The following is a 24509-nucleotide window of genomic DNA, read 5'->3' as shown; positions in this document are numbered from 1 at the left end:
GCAGAGGATTCTTAAACGCCAGTTCTTCCCTCATTTCATCAATGAAATCAGTTCCCCGTGACTAAGTTCAGCCAATGAGCTGATCGCACCTGCAGCCACTCACAGCTTTTTAGGAGCAATTAGGAGCTTCCATTCACTGACTGCTGGGGCAGACAGGAGCCGGGATCCACGGTAGTGTGCTGCAGGAGGCATTCACACGCGTTTAAACGGGACTCGGGTTTAGTTGAACACTGTTATGCAGCTGAAAAATAACCCGATGGAAAAACACATGGACCTGGCCTCGCTGTTCTGCATGATCGGGCGCCACGGACCCGCCGTGGCCGTGGCTGTGATTGCCATGGTATCTGTAGTGGCCGGGTTCATTATCTACCGGACCGTGAAGGGGAAGCGGAGGAAGGCCGAGGCTGAACCCGGAGCCGGAGACGTGAGCGGCGGTGGCGGCAGCAGCAGCCAGGGAGCGCCGAGAGACGCGGTGCAGCCGGAGAAGGAGCCGAGTCCAGAGCATGAGGCAGGCAGCCGTGTGGAGTCAACAGGTACAGTCACTAGTGAAAGGGGAACTGTTGCCTTTAAAATATAACAATATTATAGGTTTTTGTTTAAATGTCTTTTGAACTACATGGGTCATTTATACCCTAAAACTATACTCCCCCTTGTCTCTGAGCATGATGGAAGTGGTGAAAGGTTGCTTAATTTTTTTTAACTATTAATTTTAACTGACTGATTATCCACGGCAAACGTTCTCTTATTTATTTAGTTTTTTCTCACTCTACTCTTGTGAGTTGGCACGAACCCAATTTGGGCTTCTGCTTTGGTCTCCTTACACGTGAAGTTATCCATTTCCTCCTTGAACATGTGTATTTCAAATGCTCAAGGAAAACGATATGGATTACAACTATTTAAAGTAGTTACGTGGTTGTAACTTTCATATTAACTTTTCAAGTAAATATGGAATATTTTTAGCTAATATTTTTTGTTGCTCAGCAAATAGTATGTGAAAACCCACCCCAGGACAAATGGCATACAGAGTCTTCTCTTGGCAAACAATTGAAGCAAACCTTGGCTCACTTTTTGATTTAAATCCATTTATTTTGTGGTCTTAAATACAGAGGCAACTTGCATATTTTTTTTTTTTTTTTTTTTTTTTTTTTTCAAAAGCTGTGCAAATAACATTTGCATATTGAACAGACTGAGTCAAATATATTGTCAAAAGGATGCAATATGATTAAAAAGTATCCTAACATGGCAATTTCTTTCTTTGCTGTAGACCTAATTTGTCATTCCTCAAAAGAAACTGAAGTTACAATTTGCTTCTGAAAAAAAAGCTTGTCGTAACGTTTGATGCCCTGCCATGATATTTGCTAAAGATTTTCAATGTTAAAAGTTGGGTAATGCCAATATTTCATAAACTTGCAGTTTTAATCAAATTGAGTACTGATTTTTATAAATGCACAGAAAATAAATGATGCAATTGACCCCCATTTGTTAAAGTAGCAAATAACTTTTGATGAATACAATCTTCATTTGCTCCAGTTAAAATTATTTATTTATAGCTTCATAATTAGGAGTGGGTAATATTTTAAACTTTATTCTTCTAGAAACTTCGACATTGTCACAAATCTGAAACTGGACAACCTTTGATGTAGATTGAGTTGAATATATGGGTTAAATTGAAGTCCAAACGGTCACCACAGCTGAAGTTGTGGTCTCAAGATTGCAAACTAAACATCTTTTGAAGTTAAAATGGGTTCCATTTTATCTTCTAGATGTGATTGAGGAGGTTTCAAATGCGAGGGATGGAGCTGTAATTCGAAGTCGGCATAAACTGAAGAATCGCCAGGCCACCGCTGAAAAAAGTCCTCAGTCTTCTAGCCCACCAATCGTAGTGGAACCAGAGAAACTCCAGAATGCCTCGCATGTGAAGCACACTTCCGGGTTTACTCAAACGGATGTGGAGGAGATCATTAAGAGCCTGCAAGATGACACTTGTGAAGTGAGGAATTTAAATATGGAAGATGAAGGCTACAAACACAATCTTGTTGAAAGGCCAAATGATGCAGAAGGAAAACACAGTGACTCCTTGGAGCCTGTAGTGGTTTGTGAGATTCTTGCAAATGAAGAAAAGGTGAGTACCAAATTTAGATAATTGTCATGAGCTGATGTTGAGACCAATTGTGCACTGTAGTATACTGTAACTGATTGGGTGTAAATTTTTGCTGTTTAGGTACAAAAATCACAGAAAATGGAGGTGACTATGGAAGATGTGTCAACTGAAATTCCCTGTCAGGATGAAGAAACTTTGTGTGCTTTGAACAGTCCAATCTGCCTTGAAGAAAATGCTTCATTAAGTTTAAATGGAAACTATAAACCAAATCAGGCTACCTCAGATTCAATCAAGGCTGGGGGTTACTTTGAAGAGCCTTTTGTAGACATGGATGAGTCCCTTTCTACCAAAAATGAAGATGAGATTTCAGTACCTGACATCGCTAGCTTAAAGAAACCACACCTTGCCAGTGAAGACTCTCAAAATGTGGCACTGCAGAAACGCATCAGTAACCAATGTATAACTAGCTCAAGTCCAGCCATTGATTGTGCAGCTTCTGACCATAGTCCAAATAGTGATGTGACTGAAAACAATCCTGTAGACCTGTCGGCTAACTGTGCTGTGCTACTGATTAACAAAGAACTTAAACATGAACAAGATTCTTCTACCTGCAGTAAGAATGTTGAGGATGTTAAGATGGCTTCATTTAGTGAACCACAGGAAACTGCTGTTGTGTTCAGTCCTGTCCTATCATGTTTGTCAGTTGAGCCAGAAACTATTAATCATGAATACCAAGCCCAGCCACTGGTTTGTCTACAGCCAGAAGACCACATTAAAGATGTTGTTACTTCTGAATTGGCTAAAGCAACAATTGATGCCCTCTGTGGTCTTGCATATCCTCACAGTGAAGTTGATGAAACTATAAATGATATCGTGGTTTCTAAAGAAAATGTGAAAATTCTGTCTTCACCTGATGCAGTTGTTAGTAATGTCAGTTCTTCTGCATCTGTGTCAACAGAAATGTCTTGTCCAGATGACTCTAACTTCCGAGATCAAGAAGGTGAACAAATGCAAAATGCAGTTCTTGAGGTCCCTAATGATCCTGCCCCTGTCATGGCTGAGACTGTGGAACCTCTGCCTGATGAAGTCCAACTGTTTTATAAAAATCCATGCAATTTAACTTTGTGCTCTCCTGATGTTGGAGTAGAGAGCGGGATTTCGAGCATGGCCGTCAGCCCTGATTTGCCTGATGTTGAGAATCCCTTAATCTCTGAAATCTTGTTGCCAGTGACATTGGGTGTTTCTCTTCAGTCTGGGGGCCAGGCTGAACTTCAAACTACAATGGCTGAGTCATATGCTGTCATCAAAGAACCAGCAGATGCAATACCTGAATCTTCAAATGATTCACAACTCCATATCAAGAACACTGATGAAGCTAATGATGACTCTTGTACAGTCAGTGGGATGTGCATTGAGATTGAAAGTTTCAACACAACAGTTGGGAAACTTGCAAAAGAAGCAACCACTGATTTCTGCTTTAATGAAGACCTGGGAAAGATGAGCACAAAGATTGTCATTGAAGGTAAGTGTGAGGTAGAAAGCAAGGAAGAGGATAAAACCACAGAAATTAATATCATGGAGGCAACAATGGACAACAATGAGTGGATTACAGATGGTACTGATCAAGTCCTTCCTTGGATGAAGCCTTCCAGTCCAGAAATCAATCCAGTGTCTATTGAAAATTTTCAAGCTTCTACTACTGTAAATGCTGCTTGCACATATGCAGATGTTCCACCTGTCAATAAGTGTGAAGAAGAAAACATTGTTGCCCTTTCTGACGAAGCCACAGAAACTAGCAAGAGGGTGCTGGCCGTTCAACCTATGCCCCAAAATGTCAGCGTGACCTTCCAGATCCACTATCTCACGCACTCTCCATTCCAGAAGGTGGCTATCACAGGGAACCATCTTGAGTTGGGGAATTGGAAGGATTTTGTTCCCCTGGAAAAGGTGAAAAATGGGTTTTGGGCTACTGTTGTCAGCCTGCCTGCAGAGAGTCATGTGGAGTGGAAGTTTGTAATAGTGGAGAGGGGAGAAGTGTGCCGGTGGGAGGAATGTGGCAATCGCTTCTTGGATACAGGCAACAGAGAGACCTTGTTTGTACACAAATCCTGGGGTTTCTTGTAAAAGGTGTCAAAGCAAAAACTGAAGACATGAACACTGAGGCTAAAAGGGTCAATGAGCTTATGGACTGGACCAGGTAAATGATTTATTTACTCATTGATTTTTAACTATCAAGCATTGGTTTTTGAGTAACATTTCCTGATAACTGGGCCAGATCTGGTTGAAAGAATTATCTGGCTTGCTTATAAACATTATTTCAAAGGTTAAGTTGGTGTATTTTAGGGCTCAATCAATTACACTCACAATAGTTTTTATAACTTTCAACATTTATTTGAGTTGTCTTAGACTGCACTTGTTCTACCAGTAGGAATGATTTTATAGATGTATGATCAAATTTCCATAATTTTGACTTAATATACACTTTTTCTTGAGTTGTATTTTTATAATGGTACATTTTGTTTTTCTACTGTACATTTCAACCAGACTTGGCCTTTTTTAACAGTGTTAAAAAGGAATATCTCTACATGCCCTACCAATTCTGCACATTGAGAAGAAGGGTTCTGTCTGGTAACGTACTACAAAGTCTCTGCTGTGACAATATCTACAATTATGCAAACTGTTCTTTTTAAAGTGTCTTGCAAGTATTTAGTTTCAGTCTGTGTTCTACATGCTGCTTCAATACTTACTGTGAGAAATGCACATAGTTCACTTTTTTTCAGCAATAATCAAAGCAATAATTGTTCTATATACTGTGACGGGTGTTAAATCAGGTCCAGTGTGTTTACCACTAAACTGTGGAGGTGCAACTACTGCTTTTATTTAATGGGATCTTGTGCATGTACATATATCCCCCTGTTCTGTAGGTGTGCCTTTAAAAAAAAATGTTTTGCCAATACAACTTTATTGAACTACTGTTAATATTTGCCCTTGTCTTAGAATATGTTGAATGTAATTAAACTTAAATAAACTAATCTTTTCAAACGTGCATGTTGTCACTGAAACTTAACTGGAAGAGTCCAATTTTAGGTTTTAATACTTGCATTACTTAAGCAGCTTTAGAAATATGCAACTCATTAAACTAACCATAGTCACCAAATGAACTCTGGTTTTAACCTTTACACTGCTTGATAGGTGGGGTATGGGATCTCTAATGCAAAGCTATTAAAGTGCCAACATGAGCTGATGCGTCTGAAGAACAGAAAATTATTAACCAATGTCGAAATGGACTAACACAATCCCAAACAAACATTGTGAGCTGACTTGCTAAGAAAACCTCAGCCAATAATATTCAAACCAAGGGACATGGTTCTGTCCTTGTTTTGAGTCCAGCTGGCATGGAAAATGCTCATGAAAGGAGAGACCGTAATTGGCAAATATTTTCATGTCCTGCTCAAATCTTCTGCATGCCAAAGGTAACCATCAGGGAGAGGAAAAGTGCTTTTTCTAACTAGGTTGCCTGGAGTACTTATGTAGTTAGTTTTTAGAGTTGGATGCATGATAAATTCCATGCATTTATCAAAGGGTACAAAACTACTGAATTTTAAATAACCCAAAAGTGAAAAGTTTCTATTTTTAGTTTTCCAGCAAACTAGTTGGGAACTCATGCACAATAATTCCAAACAAAAGCCTTTCAAAGTGTTTCAAATCTTCACTGTTCAATGAGGGAAGTGGTAGGAAAAACAATCCTTTTATAAAGGGCCTGCAATTTGTGTGGTGTCAACATGTGTTCAGTCTGTGAGATGTGATATTTTTTAGTGGTTCACACTTGGAAGTCTCCTAGGTCCAAAGGGAGCTCCCCCTCTAAGACCAATCAATATTAAGCAACTCTCAGCCAAGCAAGGCCTCAGAATCTTTTGACCTCATTTCAAATGAGGACATGGCCTGGCTGGTAGTCACCTGATTCTTCTGGTCATTTGGGTTTCATGCTTTTATTTATCTAGACTTCTTTAGAGGCATTCACTTTAGAGTGCTTCAATAGAAATGACAAAGGTAGATAATGTAAATTTAAAAACTGATAAATGGGATGGCTCTGTGCACAACAAAAAAATCAAATTTAACCCCAGGATTTGAAATTACATGAACTTGCATGCTAATTGGAAGAAAAGGCTGAAGGAACCTTTGCGGCATGGAAAGAGGCAGGTGAATAAAAACATGTTTTATAGAAGTGATAAAACCAATTGATGAAAATGTATGCTTAAAATATTAGATTTGAGGTTTTTTTTTATTTAAGTCCCGACTGCAAAGAAAAGTACAAATGAATGAAATGTCACAAGTGACGCAATGCAAGTAAAAAAATAAAAATACTCTTCTACATGAATGCTGATTTTGTATATGGATCAATCCCCCCACTCACCCCTGGCTGGTGCTAATGTGGCAGGTGGTTGGGTTGTCTTTCCACAGCTAATGGTAAATGGTGCAAGGATTACAGCTGACATTTGTATTCACTTTCTCTCGTCTATATTTATACATCTCTTCTGTCATAGAGACTTCTTAGGCCTTTGTCAATGCATTGGTTAATCTCAGAGCAATTAATAAAGGAGTCTTCCCTTCTCTCCCCTTTTTTCCTCCTCTTTACATCCAGATTTAGACTTTTAAGAGGGAACAAAGCCCTCAAATTGACACCCTAAAATAATTTTTTCAGCTGTTGTGCACCCCTGTCATTGGTATCCATGTGTGTCAAGTTTTCTGGCCTCTACAAATCACCTTAGCTTCTGCCCAAACTTGACAAGGGCTTGCTCCCTTCAAAGAAATCCAGGACCAACTCTTCTCAGTGTCATCTTTTCATTTTATTTATCTTTTTTCTTTAAATCACTGTACTTTCCAATACATGACACCCAAGCAGGTTGAAAACCTACAAACAAACAAATTACAAATTACTTTTAAGTGATCAAAAAAACAAAACAAAACAAAATAAACTACTTTCATAAATCCATTTTTGTAAAGCCAGCTAAGTCCTCCGAATACAGGTTTATAGTTCAGTTCCTACCAGTGGTGTTTCTGCAGGAGCTTAAAGATGAGGTCTTTGTTTGTAGAGATTATTTCAACACAGGTGTGCTGAGTTGCCTTATAGGCTCTTGAAGGCCTGAGTGAGAGACAGGTGTGCTTGATTTTCTGTGAGCCACGTGCCAGCTGGGTGGAGATGGTACTGCACTCACACAAATACACCATTTGACAATGTGCCATGGAGTATAAATAGTGCATCACATGTAAATGCAGCTATTTGAGACTATGGTTTACAATTATTGTGAAAGGGAATCCTCCAAATGGCATCTAATAAAATGTGGATGAGAAAAAAGCGGAACTGATTCAGTTAGCTTTGATCAAATTGAATGTAAATTCAGCAATACTGCTTTCAGAAAAATTTTGGAAAAATCTGGAATATTTTACCAATGCTTTCAGTAAGATGAGAAACTGACTTCTCAAATTTTATCCAAGAATTGTATCAATGTAGACCTGATGCAGAATTTGTCTAAGCTCTCTATGTTGGTATTTAATGTTCACCTTTGTCTTCCTTTAATAGATCCAGTTATTTACCAACAGGAATCTCCGAATATCATTCCAAGATTACCAATCAAGGCCGTCTTAAATTATTTGTTTCAGTCTATGACTAAACTCAACTCCCAAACTTGTTATTGGAATACCATGAACAGACTGGGTTATTGGAATTAATCGATTTTAAGGTGCATAGCCTGAAAATATGCATTACTGGCCATCCACATATTCTTGATCAAACAAAACTGAGTTTTCCAAACCGTCGTGATGTTTTTCCACCTTTACAATGACAATCATTGTAACAGAGAGACCATATTGGTTGGTTCAAGTTAATGTGTGTCAGTGATGTGACCTGCACTGTGCAAAATTTGCCAAAGTTGATTTAACACAAAGTACATGCATATATATCGGAACAATATTTTTTCCCCAGTTTTGTCCACAGATGACTGATTCACCCTCTCTCTCCTTTGTCTGATAAAGGCCACTGAATGCAGGTTAACTCAACAAAATATTTAATTTTATTATGAGAATTATCAGTTCTTATCTTTTCAGTGGTCTTCTTCTACTACAGAAAAACAATAAATGAGGAAAAAAAACAAACAAAAAATAGCATTTGGTATAAACTTTGAATATGAATGACCCGACTATGTTTTCACAGTCTAATATTGTTTCCTCAGAGTAGCTCCCTCTTCTAGTGAGGCTATAATATATCAGTCCAGCTTGGACTTCTGCTATGTGTGAAATTCTCTTTCTCTTATATATAAGACCACTGTATCTTCTTACACTCACTAAAAACCAGGCTGCTGCTTTTCTCTTGATCTTTGACCTGGACGGATTGTGTAATACTACCAGAGAGACTCCATGTACATGGGTGTTCATGTTCATTTGGACTTTACTTTGTCATTGCAGTATGTTGCCTTTGGTTTCCCCCCCTCCCTCCCAAAAAAAAGAAACTGATGTTGAAACTCTCTTTCAGTCTCCCTTTTTTTCTATCTATCCTACTTTCTGAAGCTGTAAGGTGGTATTTTAAGAGACATGAATAATTTTCTTCCAGGTTACAATAGCATAGTAAAACCCATAAAATTATATTTGATTTGCTATATTTACAATGCTTCATTTGGAAAAATGAGGAAGATTGCTGTTGTAATTCATGTCATCGTTAGGGAAGTTCTACACGTGGAGGCTATTAATACAACATGCCAGTTCTCATTCCTATTTCATTCTGGGGGATCACACAGTGACCTTCACTGGAGACAGTCAAGCCTGCTGACAGTGCTACATGACCCGATGTGAAGGAGTAATGAGTGGGGCTTAAGCTAAATGGGAAAAAAAATGTTATATAAATTCCTGAAAAACATTTAACATTTTTGTATTTGTCAGTGTTTTTATTGCTAGACGACATATAAACCTTGATGCTGGTGTCTTTTGTCTGCCAACCGAGACCTCGCTGTGTTTCTTCATTATGCATGTCTGCACAGCACCATGAAGTGTGATCTACACCATCTGCTCTGGTGAAGCTGCAAACAAAATGAAAGCTCTTCTGGATGTTTGCCATAGCGGGACAGCTTCCACCAGTGAGGTCATCACTTACTGGCTTAGAGGACACTGCAGTTGTGGGCTGAATGGAGTTATGAGCAGCTCTGCAAATGCACAGTGCAGTAAGGATATGTGGGAGGAGATGAAGGGAACAGAGTGAGTGGGAGAGGAGGAGAAAGAACAGGGAAGAGCGCTTGTAGCTGCATGCAGTATGCAAAAAAGCCTAGCAGAGCTGTGTGTATTGGTTTTCCAAACAATATCTTGTTTGTAAATCTTTATAACAAAACAAATTTCCGGTGCTTTCATCAGTCAGCCTACATCAATGGAGAAAACAAAAACGATTATGTGGAAGAAGAAAAAACATTTTCATGTATAAGCTTCAGATAAAACGTGTAGTAAATGTGATAGCTTTATAATTCAATAAAAAATGAGTCAGTAAAAGTGGCAACATATTAGTTTCTGTATGAAACAAAGATTTATGATGAAAAAAGATTGAACATACATTCAATTAGAAGAATGAGATGCAGTCTGTTGGAGGTATTATTTTAACAGCATGAAAATTAAACTTTAGTTCATCTACATTCCGATGTAATAGGCTTAAAATTGAGTTGAAAAGACAACACTGCCCCCTGTCTGTACTTTAGAAACACAATCACTGTTCTACATGGTCACATTACAACTTCTTTAACAGTATTACCTAGATAAGAATAAACAAAATAAAAATGCAAAACATTAAAACACAGTTGTATCTCAAGTATTATTAGGAACAAGAAATGCTATTTTTATAGAGTCTGGTATGTTTTAAAAAAAAATTAGCAGTGATGTACTCTACAGGAAATGGAAGTTAAACCAGTAAAAAACAAACCATACCAGAGCTAACACTTAAGGCGTTAGGTTTTCACAGTGATGCCATTCATTGAAAAAGAAACGTTAAGCATAAAGCGTTGCGACCAATGTACCCTGTACATAAATACTATTATCAGTTTTCTGCAAGATGTTAGTTCCTACATGATTTTTCCTAATTCTGGGAGCTCTGTGACCCCTCTTGCGCCTCTGGAATTGGACGGAAGAGCTTAGGCTGAGGCCTGTCTGTTTGGACAGAAAGGGCAAGAAGACTTTTCAGGGGTTGCTTAAACAGGAATCTTTCTGAAGTGACCAAAGCACCGTAGCCTTGAGAATGGGAGAAGGCGTAGCCTGATCGGCGGGTGCTGACACGCCTCACTTGACGGCGAGGAGCAGGTGCTGGCGGCGCTTCCACTTGAGTCTTATATCTCACCTGTAGAAGAATTAGAAGTAATAAGACTTTCTGTAAAAACACAACTTTTCTTAGGTTTGTTGTGGCTGTATTCATAACCACAGAATGCATAAACAATATTCAGTCTCAGGTGTTTTTTTCACCTTGTCATTGATAGTTGGACGAATCTGTATGAGGATGAAGCGCAGAGCCACCACAGGCAGCACGCAGAGAAGGGAACTCAGGAATATGGTCAACCAGACGTTTGGCTGATTTAAGGAATTCCTTACAGTTCCTAAACTCAATGAAACAAAAGCCAAGAAAAAAAAAAAGAACATATGTCCTTAAGCATTATGAAATTACCAGGCATAAAAAAGCAGTTCCAATCAACCCTTTATTATTTAGGCAAGAGCTCAATAATTTTGTTACTTTCTGATATGCTCTCGTTAAGATAAGTTATCTTAAATTACTTAAGTATTGGACATATTGAACTTGGACTTGAAAATTGATTAGAATTGATCGAAAGGTCTGGTATAGGAAGTATCAATATTTCAGTATTAATCCGCTCATCACTAGTTGTGAAGTGGTTGAAGGTGCTGCAAAACTAAAGGTTAAAGCTTTCAAATTCCAACCAAATGAATAATAATTTTGCATACACAGTGGCTGAGTGACTGCTTTTAAATTTAGTGTCCATAAATCATAACCTTTGCTTTATATTGTAATAAGAAATAATAGAGCAAAGAGTGATCAGACATTTAAAGTACAAGTTACATTCCATATTCCTGTTTTATATTTACTTGTAACTGCATATATGTTAAAACCAGTTCAGAATTTTTATTTTATTTTGGTAGGAATTCTTGTCTATTATGACACTTTTTTTACACACTTGAATACTAATGTTTGCTTACAGTAAACTTAAAAAATCCCTTTGTCATGTCTTGAAAATATCCTTTGCTGATCAGGAAGAACGTCATAAAACAAAACATATACAGATTCTCGAGGTTATTTTCTCATATACAAACTGATGTGCCAGAAGCTATTGTTATATGATGTTTGTGCTAAATGTACTCACCAATGAAGGGAAAAATGGAGGTGAAGATCAGAAACATGCCATTGCTGTACATGGTGAACGTGATAGCAAAGTAGGCAGCCAAGCTACCCCACACAGAAAACTGGTTTACGGTTGTCCAGGAATAGGTGTCAATACACAGCTGAAATATTAAAGTTGGAGTTGTTCAATCTTTTTTTTTAAATATCATTTGTTACATGCACAGAATATTTCTGAGGCTAAGCATTACACGGGCCATTTGAAAAATGCTAGTTTTCACAAAACAGTTGTTGCCAAAGATTTTGAGACTTAAGGAAATCTTGCGCAATACAAACATCATAACATTACTTTGCATTGACCTTAGGTTGCAAAGACATTACAGAAAATACAGGAAATCTGCAGCAAACAATGCTTCCATTCCTGATTTAAAGCACCCAACAATTTATGCACATTCCACATTTTCAGGGAGTTGGTTCTTGAGTCTGAAGAGAAAAGACAGTAAATACTGCCTCCATTTGTGTATAACAGCTTTGGCTTCAACTGTGTCTTTTCCGTAACACTCGTCTTTCAACTCTCATCATCATCATTTAGAATGTCCCGAGACAAGAACTGTTTTTTCTCACCTGAATGCTCACCACGACAAGCAGGCAGGTTTGTGCCAGCAAAGCAAATGACTGATAGTCTGCAAGATCTCTGCCGTCATCTCTGACTGTATCGTGAATTGCTCCCCAGGGGATAAAGAAGAGGACCAGGGAGCAGTAGCAGCTGTGCAACATGCAGTGCACGAATGCCTTTTTACTGAAGTACATGTTGAGTTGGCCAGGAGAGTAGAGCTGAGGATACTCAAAACTCCAGCGGTCATTTACATCCTGCAGAAAATAGAAAAAAGAATGTTAAACCTTGAATAAATTATGAAATTTCTCATAATTTTCAGGAAATTACTTATTTTCTATTTGGTGTATACCTGGTCAAATAGGCCCAAGCTGAGGATTGGGAGAGATGTGTAGATCAAGTTGTACAAAGTGATGAACCATTCATCATACACAGTCTAACAAAGACATTTAAATCATTAGTAAACATTAGCTTTATAGATCTTATTTGGAGTCCAGTTTTTGTAGAAAGAGATTTCAAATATTTGCAGTTTTGTAATACTATGCCATAGTGTAACATGTGACATATCTTACATTATGACAATAATATGAACCTTAAAGCTAAACCTCAGCATGTTTCACTTACCTGGGCAGAGAATCCACAAAAGAAGGCATACCAGAAGTGCACAAATGTGAAGGTGAAGTTTTTGTAAAAGAAATATTGTAGGAACTTGCACATGCGAAGGTACGACCAGCGCCCGTGCACAAGCAGGAGGCGTTGAAGGTAACGGAACTGGGCAAAGGAGAAATCACTAGAGAGAACTGCCTGCATACCCTCTTGACCACTAATTCCTACACCTATATGAGCAGCTGAAAGACAAAAGAACACAATTATGTAACGGGTAGATTATAAGATTTGCCATAGCCTTTTGGCACAACTGAAAATATAAATTTTACCCTTGATCATGCTGACATCATTAGCTCCATCTCCAATAGCCAGAGTGATGGCCTGCTTGTATTTCTTGACCAGCTCAACAACCTGGGCTTTCTGAAGAGGAGTGACCCTGCAGCAAATCACTGTCTGACACATGCATGCTGTTCTCAGCAATTCTAACTCCAAGTTCTTCTCCAGTGCAAAGGCCTGAAGGTGAAACAGGAAGAGGACATACAATTATACAGATTTAATATTAGGGAGGTAAAGAGATTTAAAAATCTGCAGGAATGACATGTGTCTAGGACAGTGCGGTCTGATTACTATCATGATCTGTGGTGAGCTAAGTCTAAGCCCATTAATGTTCTGCTAGTAAACACTTCACCATCCACGTCTCCAAGTAGCATTAAAGGATTAGATGAGTACAGGCCCTTTGCCCTGACATCTGTGATCATGTAATTCATTTGAGCGACTGGTGTTGAACCACCTGAAGAACATTACAGGGCACCTGCTGGTTACAGTGCAGTTTGCATCAAGGGCAAACAGGTCAGCGGATTATGCAGTCAATTTGGGATAACATGTTTTCTTTCACCACCTTAACCACCCAGGAATGTACACCAGGATCCTTTTTGTGTTTGTCAACTTAAAGCCTTCAACATCATCAAGAAGAAATTTACCTAGGATGGCAATCCAACATAGTTTGACACACTATTGACTTGGATAGTTTTAAACACCTGTTTGGATATTTAAAGACAAATAAAACAAAATTGTATATCTACCAAGCTGTGTCCATTTATTATCAGAGCGTAATCCCCTTCAGCTTGTTCATCCTGCACCGTCTCTGTTTTCTGAAGCCAAAACAGGCCTGCACGAGCTTTAGTCACTGATGGCTCCTCTGCTGATCCGGGACACATTTTCCTTCTGGCATACCTAGAAAAAGTTGTCTTGTTTTACAAACAATTACTCAACATAAATTATTCTGTTGGAGTTCAATTTTTGGGTATTTTGTGGTGTTTTTATCTTTAGAAGAACTAGGTATCTAATTATGAAATAAACTTAATTTGCAGTGTTTCATTCAAACATTTTTTTGGAGTACAGGCTTAGTGGGGCTAAGACAACATTTTCTTTAAATGTTACACACTCGCTTTATGGCAATAGGAAGTTAAGGCTTGACTTACTGGAGCTCCTGTTTGACCCCTTCAGGTGTATTGGCAGCCACAATAAAAACCTCCTTCATCTCCTCCCTTAGCATGTTGCAAGAATAACCAATGTTTTCTGCTGTCTCTGTTTAAGAATGACAATGAAAGTAATTGTGGTTATGTTTTATTTTTTAATGCACCGTGTATAGGTTCCGACCACATTATTATTTATACAGCGCTCTTACTTCCGCCTGGGTTGTTGACAAAAGCTAAGTGCTTGCAGCATAATGTCCAATTTTCAAGTTCAACCTGGGAGGATTTTATTGATTCATGATAATGTAATTTGTCATTTTTTCAGGGGACCAATAAGCATCCTTAAAATGACGGGAGCGATGCTAGGAGTATGACAGCTTTTCTCCTCCCAGAGCATAGCATTACTGACTAACTGGAAAAAATTTCATATCATTCCGGTCGCAGCAAATGGTGACATAGCACATTGTGATGGTACATAGCTGGTAGATGTGTTTCTGCGCAGCCAGGTGTCAAATCCTGTCACTAACATGGACACAAAAGCTATAAATGGCTGGGAAAGGTGAGAGTTAATCTATTAAATTGACTGAAGATGAATACAGAAACCAAAATCTGGAGTATAAACATTTTTTATAAGCATATTTGTGAGCTTGCCTCTTTATTATTAAATTGAATATAATTTCATATCTTTGTATAACTTTTCTTCAGGTTAACTTAGAATGTTAGATTTACCAATGTTGTATATTATCCTTTTAAAAAAAATCAGATTACTTGATTAATTGTAAGAATAATTGATAGAGTACTCGATTGCTAAAATATTTGTTTGCAATAGCCCTGATATGTAGCAACTCCTACCTTGTTTATCACCAGTCAGCACCCAGATTTTGATGTCAGCTTTAGCCAGCTGCTCAATAGTCTGTGGTACACCGTCTTGCAACTTGTCTTCAACAGCTGTTGCTCCCAACAGCTGGAAACCAAAGGTTAACAGTAAGTGAGATCATGATGGAAATTCGGTTAAGTCTTTTATTACAACTATTTAACCCTCCTGAAGTCCTAAAATAACATTTAGTGAATCTTTTAGTGAAACTCCCCAAAGATCCATTAACATGTAGTGGATCTTTGGGGAGTTTTAACACAGTGGCAGGTCATTTTGACCCGAGGACAACAGGACGGTTAAACCTTTAGTCCTCAATGTAGTTGGCAGATGAACTAACAATCATGTCTTTCTCAATCTCTTCATAAAGTTCATCGAGTCTCTCCTCTCGTCCTTCCAGGGCTGTGCTAGCCTCATGGTGGCGCTTTGTCCACTCCTCCATGTAGTTCTCCTTTAAGTGCTTGTAGGCCAGAACAAGAGTGCGTAGCCCATCTCCTGCATATTCCTAGATTGTTTATAGAATTCAGAGGACTTAAAAAGAAGCAAAACATATAAAAAGTTTAAATGAGAATCACAAAAAAATGCTTAGCTTACATTTAGGTGTCCTGTAGTAACTTCCATCAACTTTTTACAAGAGTGATCTAATCTTTCATAGATGATGGTGTCAGCGCCTTTGCAGTACAATGTCATCTTGCCATCAGGGCTGCGTACTAAGAAGATTAACAAAAAATACTTGACAAAAATATGAAAAAATACTGTGATTCTGATTATTCTTTTTACTTTAAAACTGTTGAACGCTACATAATACTTCTTACATAGACGTGATAAAATCAGAAAATGTATTTTCACTACATAAAAAAAATGAAAAAAATTTTCTGACCTATTACTGACATCCTCTTCCGTACATTATTAAAGTCCAGAACAGCCAGAAGTTCGTATGTGACTTTCTCGCCCATTTCCATGATGGTGATGGTCTCAGGTGTGCGAGAGCGGAACACAAATCCAAAGTTCCTTGCTGCCGTGACCAGAGAGCCCTCATCAGGAGACTGTGCCTGGTAGTTTAGCTCACCTACCAGGTTGATAAGAAGACAAGACAGGAAACTTATAGAGGAGAGAGGCCCAAAAAATGTTGAAGTTCTATATTTTAAAATTGTACTAGACTGCACTTATTCTGTAAAAACTACAATTGTATTAAAGGCTTCTCTCACTAAATATAACTTTTACGGTGCACTGTCAGGTAATTTATTCCACCAGATAAGTTGCAAAAAGTTTTAAAGGATTTAATGTAGTAGGGCTGAACATTTCTAAACAAAAATGTTTCTATGTGTATTTACTCTTTGACCCCTTTTTAAATGTCTTTAATATTGACTTCAAGCAATTTCTCCTTTTAAAAAGTGTTGTTTATAAAATCTGTGATAATCTGACCCTCTTTCTTTTCTTCAGGCATGACGGTGTGACACAGAGCCAGCAGGCGGAAGAAGGCCTGAGCTTCAGGGTTTCCCTCTCTTACAGTCTCCAGCAGACTATAATCATGGAAGTCAAACTTTGGGTCTGCCAGCTTGTTCCAGGAGAAGTCCACTTTTTGGGTCTTCTACAAAAAAAAAAGGTATAAGTAGGCAATATTGTTAGATCCTGTTGAATACATTCATAAAGAAACATTGGAATGTGCCTACTTGCCTCTGTTATTTCAACTCTTTGTCCAGAAAAATCATACAGGTCCCCTAAATAAGAGAGACATGCTGCATGTTAAAGAATCAGACATCCAACGAATCTCAGTGTGACTTTGGTGTTTATTCAAACTGCCTACCATAGTTTTTTCCATTGATGGAGCACTTGTTGAATGTCATGATGTTCTGTGTCAGAGTGCCGGTCTTGTCACTGAAGATGTATTTAATCTGGCCTAACTCCTCGTTGAGTGTGGTGGTCCTCGCCTGAGCAGGAGTGTCATTCTTGGGATAATACATCTTCCTGTCCCAGTTTATAAAGAAGCTGTTCCCAAGACGGATAACCTCCACACTGACATTCATGCACAACCAGATGTTAAAATCTCAGATACATAAATGGAAAAGTAAAATAAGGACTAAATTCACAACTTGTTACTGTTTGACTTCAATCTCTTTCTGTTTTAAAGTGTACCTGACGTAGAGGGAAATGGGCACCACTGCATTGAGGACAATGACATAGGACCAGAAGGAGAGGAAGGAGGAGAGAGCAGCATTGACACCCGGTTCCCGTGGAAGGAACACGGTGAACGCAGAGCCCTCTTTTACCTCCCAGATCGCATTGCCGATGGCCAGAATGAAGCACAAGGTAAACAGGAAACCAAAGATCTAATGAAGAAGACACACTGCTAAACTTATTATTGTTCAAAAATGAAAAATAAAAAAATGTACAGCTCACAAAGATAATTTTAACTTCATTTCATAGTGTTGAGAAGACATCCGTAAGGTGTAAATAACAATTTTATATTAGTTAACTGTTTAGGGTAAATGCTTAGTGGCACAGAAAATCAATAGTTTCAGTGTATTTGTATGTGCAGACACTTACACACAACACAAGAACGTTCATCAGATGATCGATGCTGGTGCGTTTGAATTTTGTCTTTCCGCTGTTTTGCATTAGCTTGGTGTCAGGACCTAAGAACATTCTCCGTTAGGATCAGACATACACATGATTCTGCAGAGGACGTCCAATCCTTTTTTCTGCTAGTAATTTTATGTTTTTGTTAAATATAGAATAAAATTACCATCTTTTTGCCTTTTATTACTGGTCTCTAATGAGAACACAACACTCAAAAACATTTATAGATTGATCTGCTCAGCACTTGATGAGTTTACTTGTTTCCATATTTCCAAAGTTTCCAAAGACAAGTGAGTATACATTTAATATTTTTGTATTCAAACATAAAAAAAAAAAAAAACATCCCTTGAATTATTGCCTCTTAATTTCTACCTTAATTGATTCCTCAAAAGCACATGGGCATTCAAGTATAGCATTAGTGCCCTCTGGTGGGCTTATGTAGATTTGTAGACTTCTTTCCCCACATTAGGATTGCCAAGATTCTTATCTTAAACAGCGAGGCTCAAACAAGTATATCTCTCAGCGAAATGAGACACTACACAACAAATTCACTTGAGGAATTTTGACTTTGCACAGTAGGACAAGCAGGTGTGTTAATGAGGGCTACATTTCAGTAGATTTACCTCCAAAGATGACCAGACCGAAGCACCACTCTGTGTTTCTCAGAGTGCATCCTCTCAGCAGTATCTTATCATTGTCCAGGCCATAATTCTGTCCATTCACGGTCAAGGTTCCCTTGAATTTGTCTAAGCGATTGTTTGGAGGCTCACATCGCACTTCACCTGAAAACCATAGGTGTCAGCAATATGTTGCACACAACAGTTAGCAAGTCTAACATTTATGTACTTAGCATTGCTCCAAATACCAGGAAAGTCCTAATAATTTGGTCTGTATCTTGAAGAAAAAGGTTCATTTCTCCTTTTATTGATCGTGTTTTATTATCTTTAAAATGTAGGTCAGATTTATATGTAGTACATCATTGATTAATTATTTTATTTTTGCCTTGATATATGTTTTGAATATTGAATGCATAATTACATGAGGTGATTTCTTACCTTTGAAGGCAGAAAGAGCTTCAATGGAGTCTCCCATCTCTCCTGTGAGAGTCAAGGCTTGTTTCACTTTCAGGTTTGTTTCACTGGGGATTACCAATATGGGATGTAAGACGTTTTCAACTAAAGGGAAATCATATAATCTGTGAAAGGAAAGCAACTTGCACCATACTCACCCATCTAACTCAGCCGTTTCCACATAGACTAGATTGAGTGGTTCACTGCTGGATAGCAACAGGAGGTCTGCCTGGAAGATAATAATCTTCATGAAAGCTTTTATTGAAACTTAAAAGAAAGTTTGGTTGACATTAATAAAGTCAGTATTGTAGGGTGAGAGACATGGGTTAACTTTTTCTTAAAAAATTAAATCTCTTTTCCAAGTTTGATTAAGCAAATACTTACTGTAACAAACTGATTGCTCTCAAGTTTAACTATGTCCCCAACCTGAACATTCATCCATTTTTCATTTTTCAGTCTGTAAACAAAAAGCAAAACAAGTTCAAATCATTCTTCAAAAAGGTACTAAACGCATCCCCTTTAATAAATACTTCCTCATAAACTGTAAATAATTAACACATCTGTAATCTAATGTTTGACTATTAAAATGACTCACACTCCATCGATGAGGACGTTCACCATGCGGTTATTCACTTGCCTATCACTTTTGTGTCTGTTCTGTTCAGTTGGAAGAAAAAAAAAATAAAATATTTGCTCAGATGTTTGTTCTTTTGGCTTTGAGCAGGTTACACTTAGAACAATGCTTTTATCTTACTATGTCATCACTGGCATCTTTGACCGCTGTCATGGACAGCACCAAAATTAACGGCAGAGCTGTCGTAAACCAGGACAGAGAGGAAATTTGTGGGATTAACTGTGAATACAGGAAACAACGCAGAGTTAGTACTTTACTCCATTTACAGCAAATGTAAACACTAAGAGAAAATGCGAAATTTGTTAAGTTGAAATAAAAACAGTTTCACTCACAAAATTATCAATTTATGCTTATGTTAGAAAATGTTTCTTTGAAAATACAGAAACTAATTTGTATCAATAATCAGTGGCACACTGGCATTTAATGATAATGTTAGATGTTGAAATGCAGAGATAGAAAAAGGGAAAAAGGTACCTGAAGGAGGAGGAGGAAGAGGAAGTAGGCATTAGCCAGCCTCCTGAACTGCTCAAACAGATTAAGAGGCAAAAAGGTGAATATGTTGTACTTGGAGGTCCGGATGGCATTGTTCTGAGAAAGAGGAAGTGACATAATAGTCAGCTCATCAGAAAATACCTACAGCACACATCATAGTATGAATACTTAGGAGTTTTCAAAAGTATTTATGCCCCACTAACCTTTGACATTTTGCTACAAACGTGAACTATTTTGACATTTTATGCAGCAAAGAGACCCAAAATATTGGATAATTGCGCACTGCAAGGAATATATGGTTTTTACTTTTTTTTTTTTTTTTTTTTTTAAAGAAAGTCTTGAATGTGGGTTTCTACCCATGTGCTTGAGTCTTTGCAAATAATTTGAAGCTCTGTCATAATGGGTAGAGAAAATCTGAATATTTTTTTCCCCAGTTGGATTTAGGTTAGGACTTTGACTGAGCCACCTGAGCACACTCAATTTTTCTATCGTAGCTCTGGCTGTTTAGGATCTTTGTCATGCAAAAAAATTTACTTCTGTTTCACTTTCAAGAGTTTTGTAATCTTTAGCAGCTTTTCTTCCAGGTTTGCCCTTATTTTCCCAGTGTGTGCAGATTGAAATCCAGGCTTATTTTTCCTTTTAACTATTGAATTCCATTAAGCGGGAACAGATTAAAGGCTGAATAGAAATACATGCCACACTTTTCGGATTTTCTATTTCTAAATAGATCAGTAAAGTCCACCAAAAGATGTGATTTTATGAAGACAAATTGAGAAATCGGCATTGCAGCTAAAAAAATTTGAATTAAATGTTAAAAGTGTAAATACTTCCAGTAGTGAGGACGTACAGCATAGTTGTAAGACAGGTTGGAATGTCTGTCGTTGGCTCGAACATATCTCTCCTCCTCTGAGAAAAACATGAGAGCAACAGTGGGATTAAGGTGCTTTAGAGCAGCAGCAGGAAAACAAATGCTAATTTTAATCTCAGCTGACAGAAGTTTACTATGTCAGTCAAAAGCCTTATGTCAGTGATGCATACTTAATTGACATGTAATACAAAAGTAGATCTTACCTTGCTTTTTCTCTTTTACACACAAGCTGCCAAAATATGACTGCACTGATCCCATCTTCAGATCAGATTTCCATTATTTACCACTAAAAATGCATAAGCGTTCACATCAGACATATTAGAATTACATGGCACAAGACATTGTGATCTGAGGCATCTGCAGTTTTGGAAGTGACTGATCGCTCTACTTCTTCTTTAAGAACGATAGAAAAATTTACGTTTGAATTCTTACCATATAGAGTGGAGTAGTAATGCCCTACACATACCAAACAACAGTTCTATTGGAAATAAAACCTTTCACAATGCCTTCGGCTAAACAGAAAGCAATAACTATAACCTGGACATACTTTTCATCACTTTCTCTTGATCTTTCGACTTCTCAGAAAAATCAATGCTAACTCAAACCCAATCTCAAGTTTTAGACATTGTATGACTCAGACAATTCAGGATGATGACTTATCACAATATATGACATCAATATTTTTCTAGAATTCTGAACTAATTAAAGTCATTGTCTTACCTCAAGAAAAAAATGTGGATTTCCTTTCAGACATGTGCACATGGGCACTGGGTCAAACAAAGATGAGGAAGTGTTTCAGGTCTCCACCCTTCCTTTGCTTGTGTCTGGCACAAAAAGGAAGGTCTGGCACAAAATTGGCTCCGCACGGTAAAATGTCTTTTTACTGACCCTCTGGCAAAATCTGAGATGGTGCGGTCAAATGCTGAGATGCTACAGAGGTCAATAAGAGCACCTTACGAGTTGGACGAGCAAAGAACCAGAATCCTTCTGCCCCTAGCAGCTCGGGCCTAATGCAAACAGTGCAGCGATCTTTGGACCAGGATGGTGAGTCAGTGGAAAGGCGGTAACAGAAGAGAAAGAGTGAAGTGCTGTGGCCAATCAGAGCCAACACCTTGCTTGCAGTCAGGTTGGTCAGGTGTGTCATTCACCCTTTGAACGACACGCATGCTCAGACTGCTGTAATGAACTAATTTTACAACAAGCTTCAACAGTTTAAATACTTATCCCTGAAAACACTGTCACAGTGTTAAAAACAAAATATATCTAAAAAACGTTCTAAAAAAATCACATTAAGAAGCACCTTAGCAGTAAACTATGCTGTTTAAAGCTGTTCTGCAGAGCGCTGGACTGAGAAGCATTTTCCATGATAAGCTCAACGGATGTGCACTTCCTCCAGGTGTTTGCTAATAGCTGCTGCTGCTAGTCTAGAGGAGCTTGTTTGGAAAAGGTGTGGGGGAAGGGTTCTCTGTGCGGCATAGGCAGTGCTTTGTGTGAGGAAGTGTTTTTATCTGTGAGTGGTTGCCACAGGAGATTCAAGAATTTATCCCCCAAAATGTAGGCTATATTTGACAAACTGGCACATTTTAAGCATTGACTATATTCTTAAATAGGGTTTTGTAGGCTATAGAATTTACTCACTTTCTGAAATCTGAAAAGGGAAATGTGGAGGCATGGAGCAAGAAGAAAAGTAATTTCATAAGCCTGTCTACAGCTCATTGAAGTAAGACAGTGGCATTTTTTATTCTCGGTTAGTATGTACAATATTATAACTACCTCTGACTGTCTTTTAATTCAGTCATTTTGATGTTAGATCTTGTTCATTGCACTTTAACCTTAATTTATTTATTTTATGAGGATACATGAATTCATTTTATTTGCAGAGTCCTGACAAGTAATAAAATTAAATGGTCTTAGAATGCCAGGGTTCTACCCAATGTGTCCTTTCACACTTTGCAATTAATAAATTGTTCACAATATTTGCTTTGTGAAATTAAGATTTAATTATGTGATTCCCTGTGTCAAAATGTGTCAAAGTTCACAAACATAAAGTGGTAGCATCTAGTTTTCTTCTAAGCTTTGTGGACATTAAATAGATCATATTTGTTCAATATATTGAACAAATTTATTTGTTCAATATATTATATATATTCAGGGGAACTGTGTTTCATCTTAATTAGAAATCCAATTTGGATCTTGGATATGTACTTTAAGAACTTGTGGGCAGAATCAAAGTTCTAGTGATCAATAAATGGCCACTAGATGTCAGGCATATGCAAACGTCTCATCAGGAGAGCTGTAAAACTTCTCCAGAACTTGTAAAACAACTGCCTGAAATGGCGAAATAACACTGAGCAACCTCTCCCACTGGAGGTCATGGGACTTTTACAGTTTCCATTAAAAAAACCCACTAATATTAGAAACTAAGTTTTTGTATTCAAAATTGTACACTTTTCCCCCCCTTGAGTCAGTTTTGCGTCACTACATCTCAGATAGAAACTTTCTTACAGATATCAGCTTTTTTGTTTTTTTTTTCCTCACGACACAATTAAATTATTCAGGACAATACTCAGAAGTTTAATCCCTGATGGGAACACCCATTGCTTCTCGCAACACAAAATAACACGACCCTCCCATTTTTCTCTGACTTGAACTTCATTGTTCCAAAGTTAATGTCAGCCATTACCACGGGTGCTTTGGCTCTCTCTGGCTCCCATCAGGCCGCCAGGGCTTGTCTGTTCCAAGAATAGATGGATTGCCCCGTAAACGTGGCAGAACTGAGTTGGATGAGGGGAACTGCGTTTAGTTCCAGCTTTCAATGTATTTTCTATTTGTGGAACTGGCCTTTGTTTGTCACTACGGTGCTGGTGGAGGGTTTATTTTATACTTTTAGATATCAGAATTCTGTTTTTTTCCTCACTTTCTCCATTTCTCCCAGTGGAGTATTTTTTCCCTACCTCCTTGCATGTACTCTGCTGTCAGTACATTCAGGAAATCAGATCTACATCACTGCTCAGTCTTGCAGGTTACTTTTTTTTTTTTTTTTTTTTTTTTGCTATTCACTTGCAACATTATGAGTTTTTTTAAATATTTTCAGATGTCTTCTGCCACTTTCCTCTAAAATTAAATATTTATCCTATCACCCCGTTTCTTAAATAAAAGTCACATTATCAATATTTTCTCACCTCTTTTGCCTTTTTACCCTGTGGTTTTAGACATGCGTTTGAGCCAGACAGCTTTTATTCACGGTACAAACCTCCATGTGTCAAACTTGTTTTTAACAGTGCAGTTTTGTGTGGTTTCTGTCCTTACTTATAAACAGTTATTAAGATAGCATGGGAAAACTATGCCAGATGGCATACAGTTCAGTGTTCGCAGTTCACATCTGAAGTTGTCCCCAAAGCATGTGAAATGGGGCCCACAGTTCCGAATGCATAAAAAGCCAGAAAAACCTGCAGTCTGACACATGCTCTTTGCAGTTTGATGACCAATATCACACCTAATAAAGCCGTCAGTTTGGCTTTCCTCCAGAAAGGTGACGAGAACAATAAAAGGCTTGAATGTTTGTGAACTGTGTCAGAGGGAAGTGTAATGTTGCATGTCTTCAGATTATCGTCTTGTGGAAACAGTTCTCATCGTAGCTCACAGAATTCTGTGAATTTTCTTCAGCTTTACCAAGTAAATGATAGGTGAAGAATTAACACATCTCTCCCACTCTCATGATATTTGAAAGGGATCTCGACACAAGGGAATGAAAATATATTAAAAACATAAACTGTTACTTTATTCTTCATTGTATTCAAAATGTGTACTTTCACTGGGAGTCAACACA

The 24509-nt window shown here is 37.9% G+C and overlaps 2 protein-coding genes and 1 long non-coding RNA gene across 3 annotated transcripts; 1 reads left to right on the top strand and 2 right to left on the bottom strand.

The window, feature by feature from the left end:
* Window positions 1–90: 90 nt before the first annotated feature.
* On the top strand, window positions 91–5147 carry stbd1 (starch binding domain 1). Its single transcript, XM_044096416.1, has 3 exons — window positions 91–533; window positions 1764–2122; window positions 2222–5147. The coding sequence occupies exons 1-3, from the start codon at window positions 236–238 to the stop codon at window positions 4223–4225; spliced, it is 2661 nt and encodes an 886-aa protein (XP_043952351.1). The 5' UTR covers window positions 91–235; the 3' UTR covers window positions 4226–5147.
* A 1808-nt stretch (window positions 5148–6955) lies between these two features.
* LOC122819592 lies at window positions 6956–8575 on the bottom strand. Its single transcript, XR_006368634.1, has 2 exons — window positions 7149–8575; window positions 6956–7013 (listed from the first exon to the last, which is right to left on the bottom strand). It is a non-coding gene; the product is annotated as an uncharacterized LOC122819592 (long non-coding RNA).
* Window positions 8576–9645: 1070 nt separating this feature from the next.
* Window positions 9646–21712, bottom strand: LOC122819589 (phospholipid-transporting ATPase ID-like). Its single transcript, XM_044096415.1, has 28 exons — window positions 21401–21712; window positions 20884–20966; window positions 20660–20718; window positions 19795–19908; window positions 19441–19539; window positions 19282–19343; window positions 19071–19143; window positions 18845–18915; window positions 18672–18754; window positions 18240–18398; window positions 17584–17672; window positions 17173–17366; window positions 16844–17052; window positions 16714–16757; window positions 16462–16627; window positions 15917–16105; window positions 15631–15746; window positions 15377–15541; window positions 15018–15129; window positions 14172–14277; window positions 13773–13923; window positions 13020–13203; window positions 12709–12932; window positions 12437–12520; window positions 12096–12341; window positions 11497–11635; window positions 10589–10719; window positions 9646–10466 (listed from the first exon to the last, which is right to left on the bottom strand). Exons 2-28 carry the CDS (start codon window positions 20936–20938, stop codon window positions 10209–10211), a joined length of 3582 nt encoding a protein of 1193 aa, XP_043952350.1. The 5' UTR covers window positions 20939–20966; window positions 21401–21712; the 3' UTR covers window positions 9646–10208.
* Between the last annotated feature and the right edge of the window lie 2797 nt (window positions 21713–24509).

Source organism: Gambusia affinis, linkage group LG17 (assembly GCF_019740435.1).
Source record: "Gambusia affinis linkage group LG17, SWU_Gaff_1.0, whole genome shotgun sequence".
NCBI lineage: Eukaryota > Metazoa > Chordata > Actinopteri > Cyprinodontiformes > Poeciliidae > Gambusia > Gambusia affinis.
The sequence above is the reverse complement of the archived record's forward strand: the minus strand, read 5'-3'. Positions and strand labels throughout refer to the sequence as shown.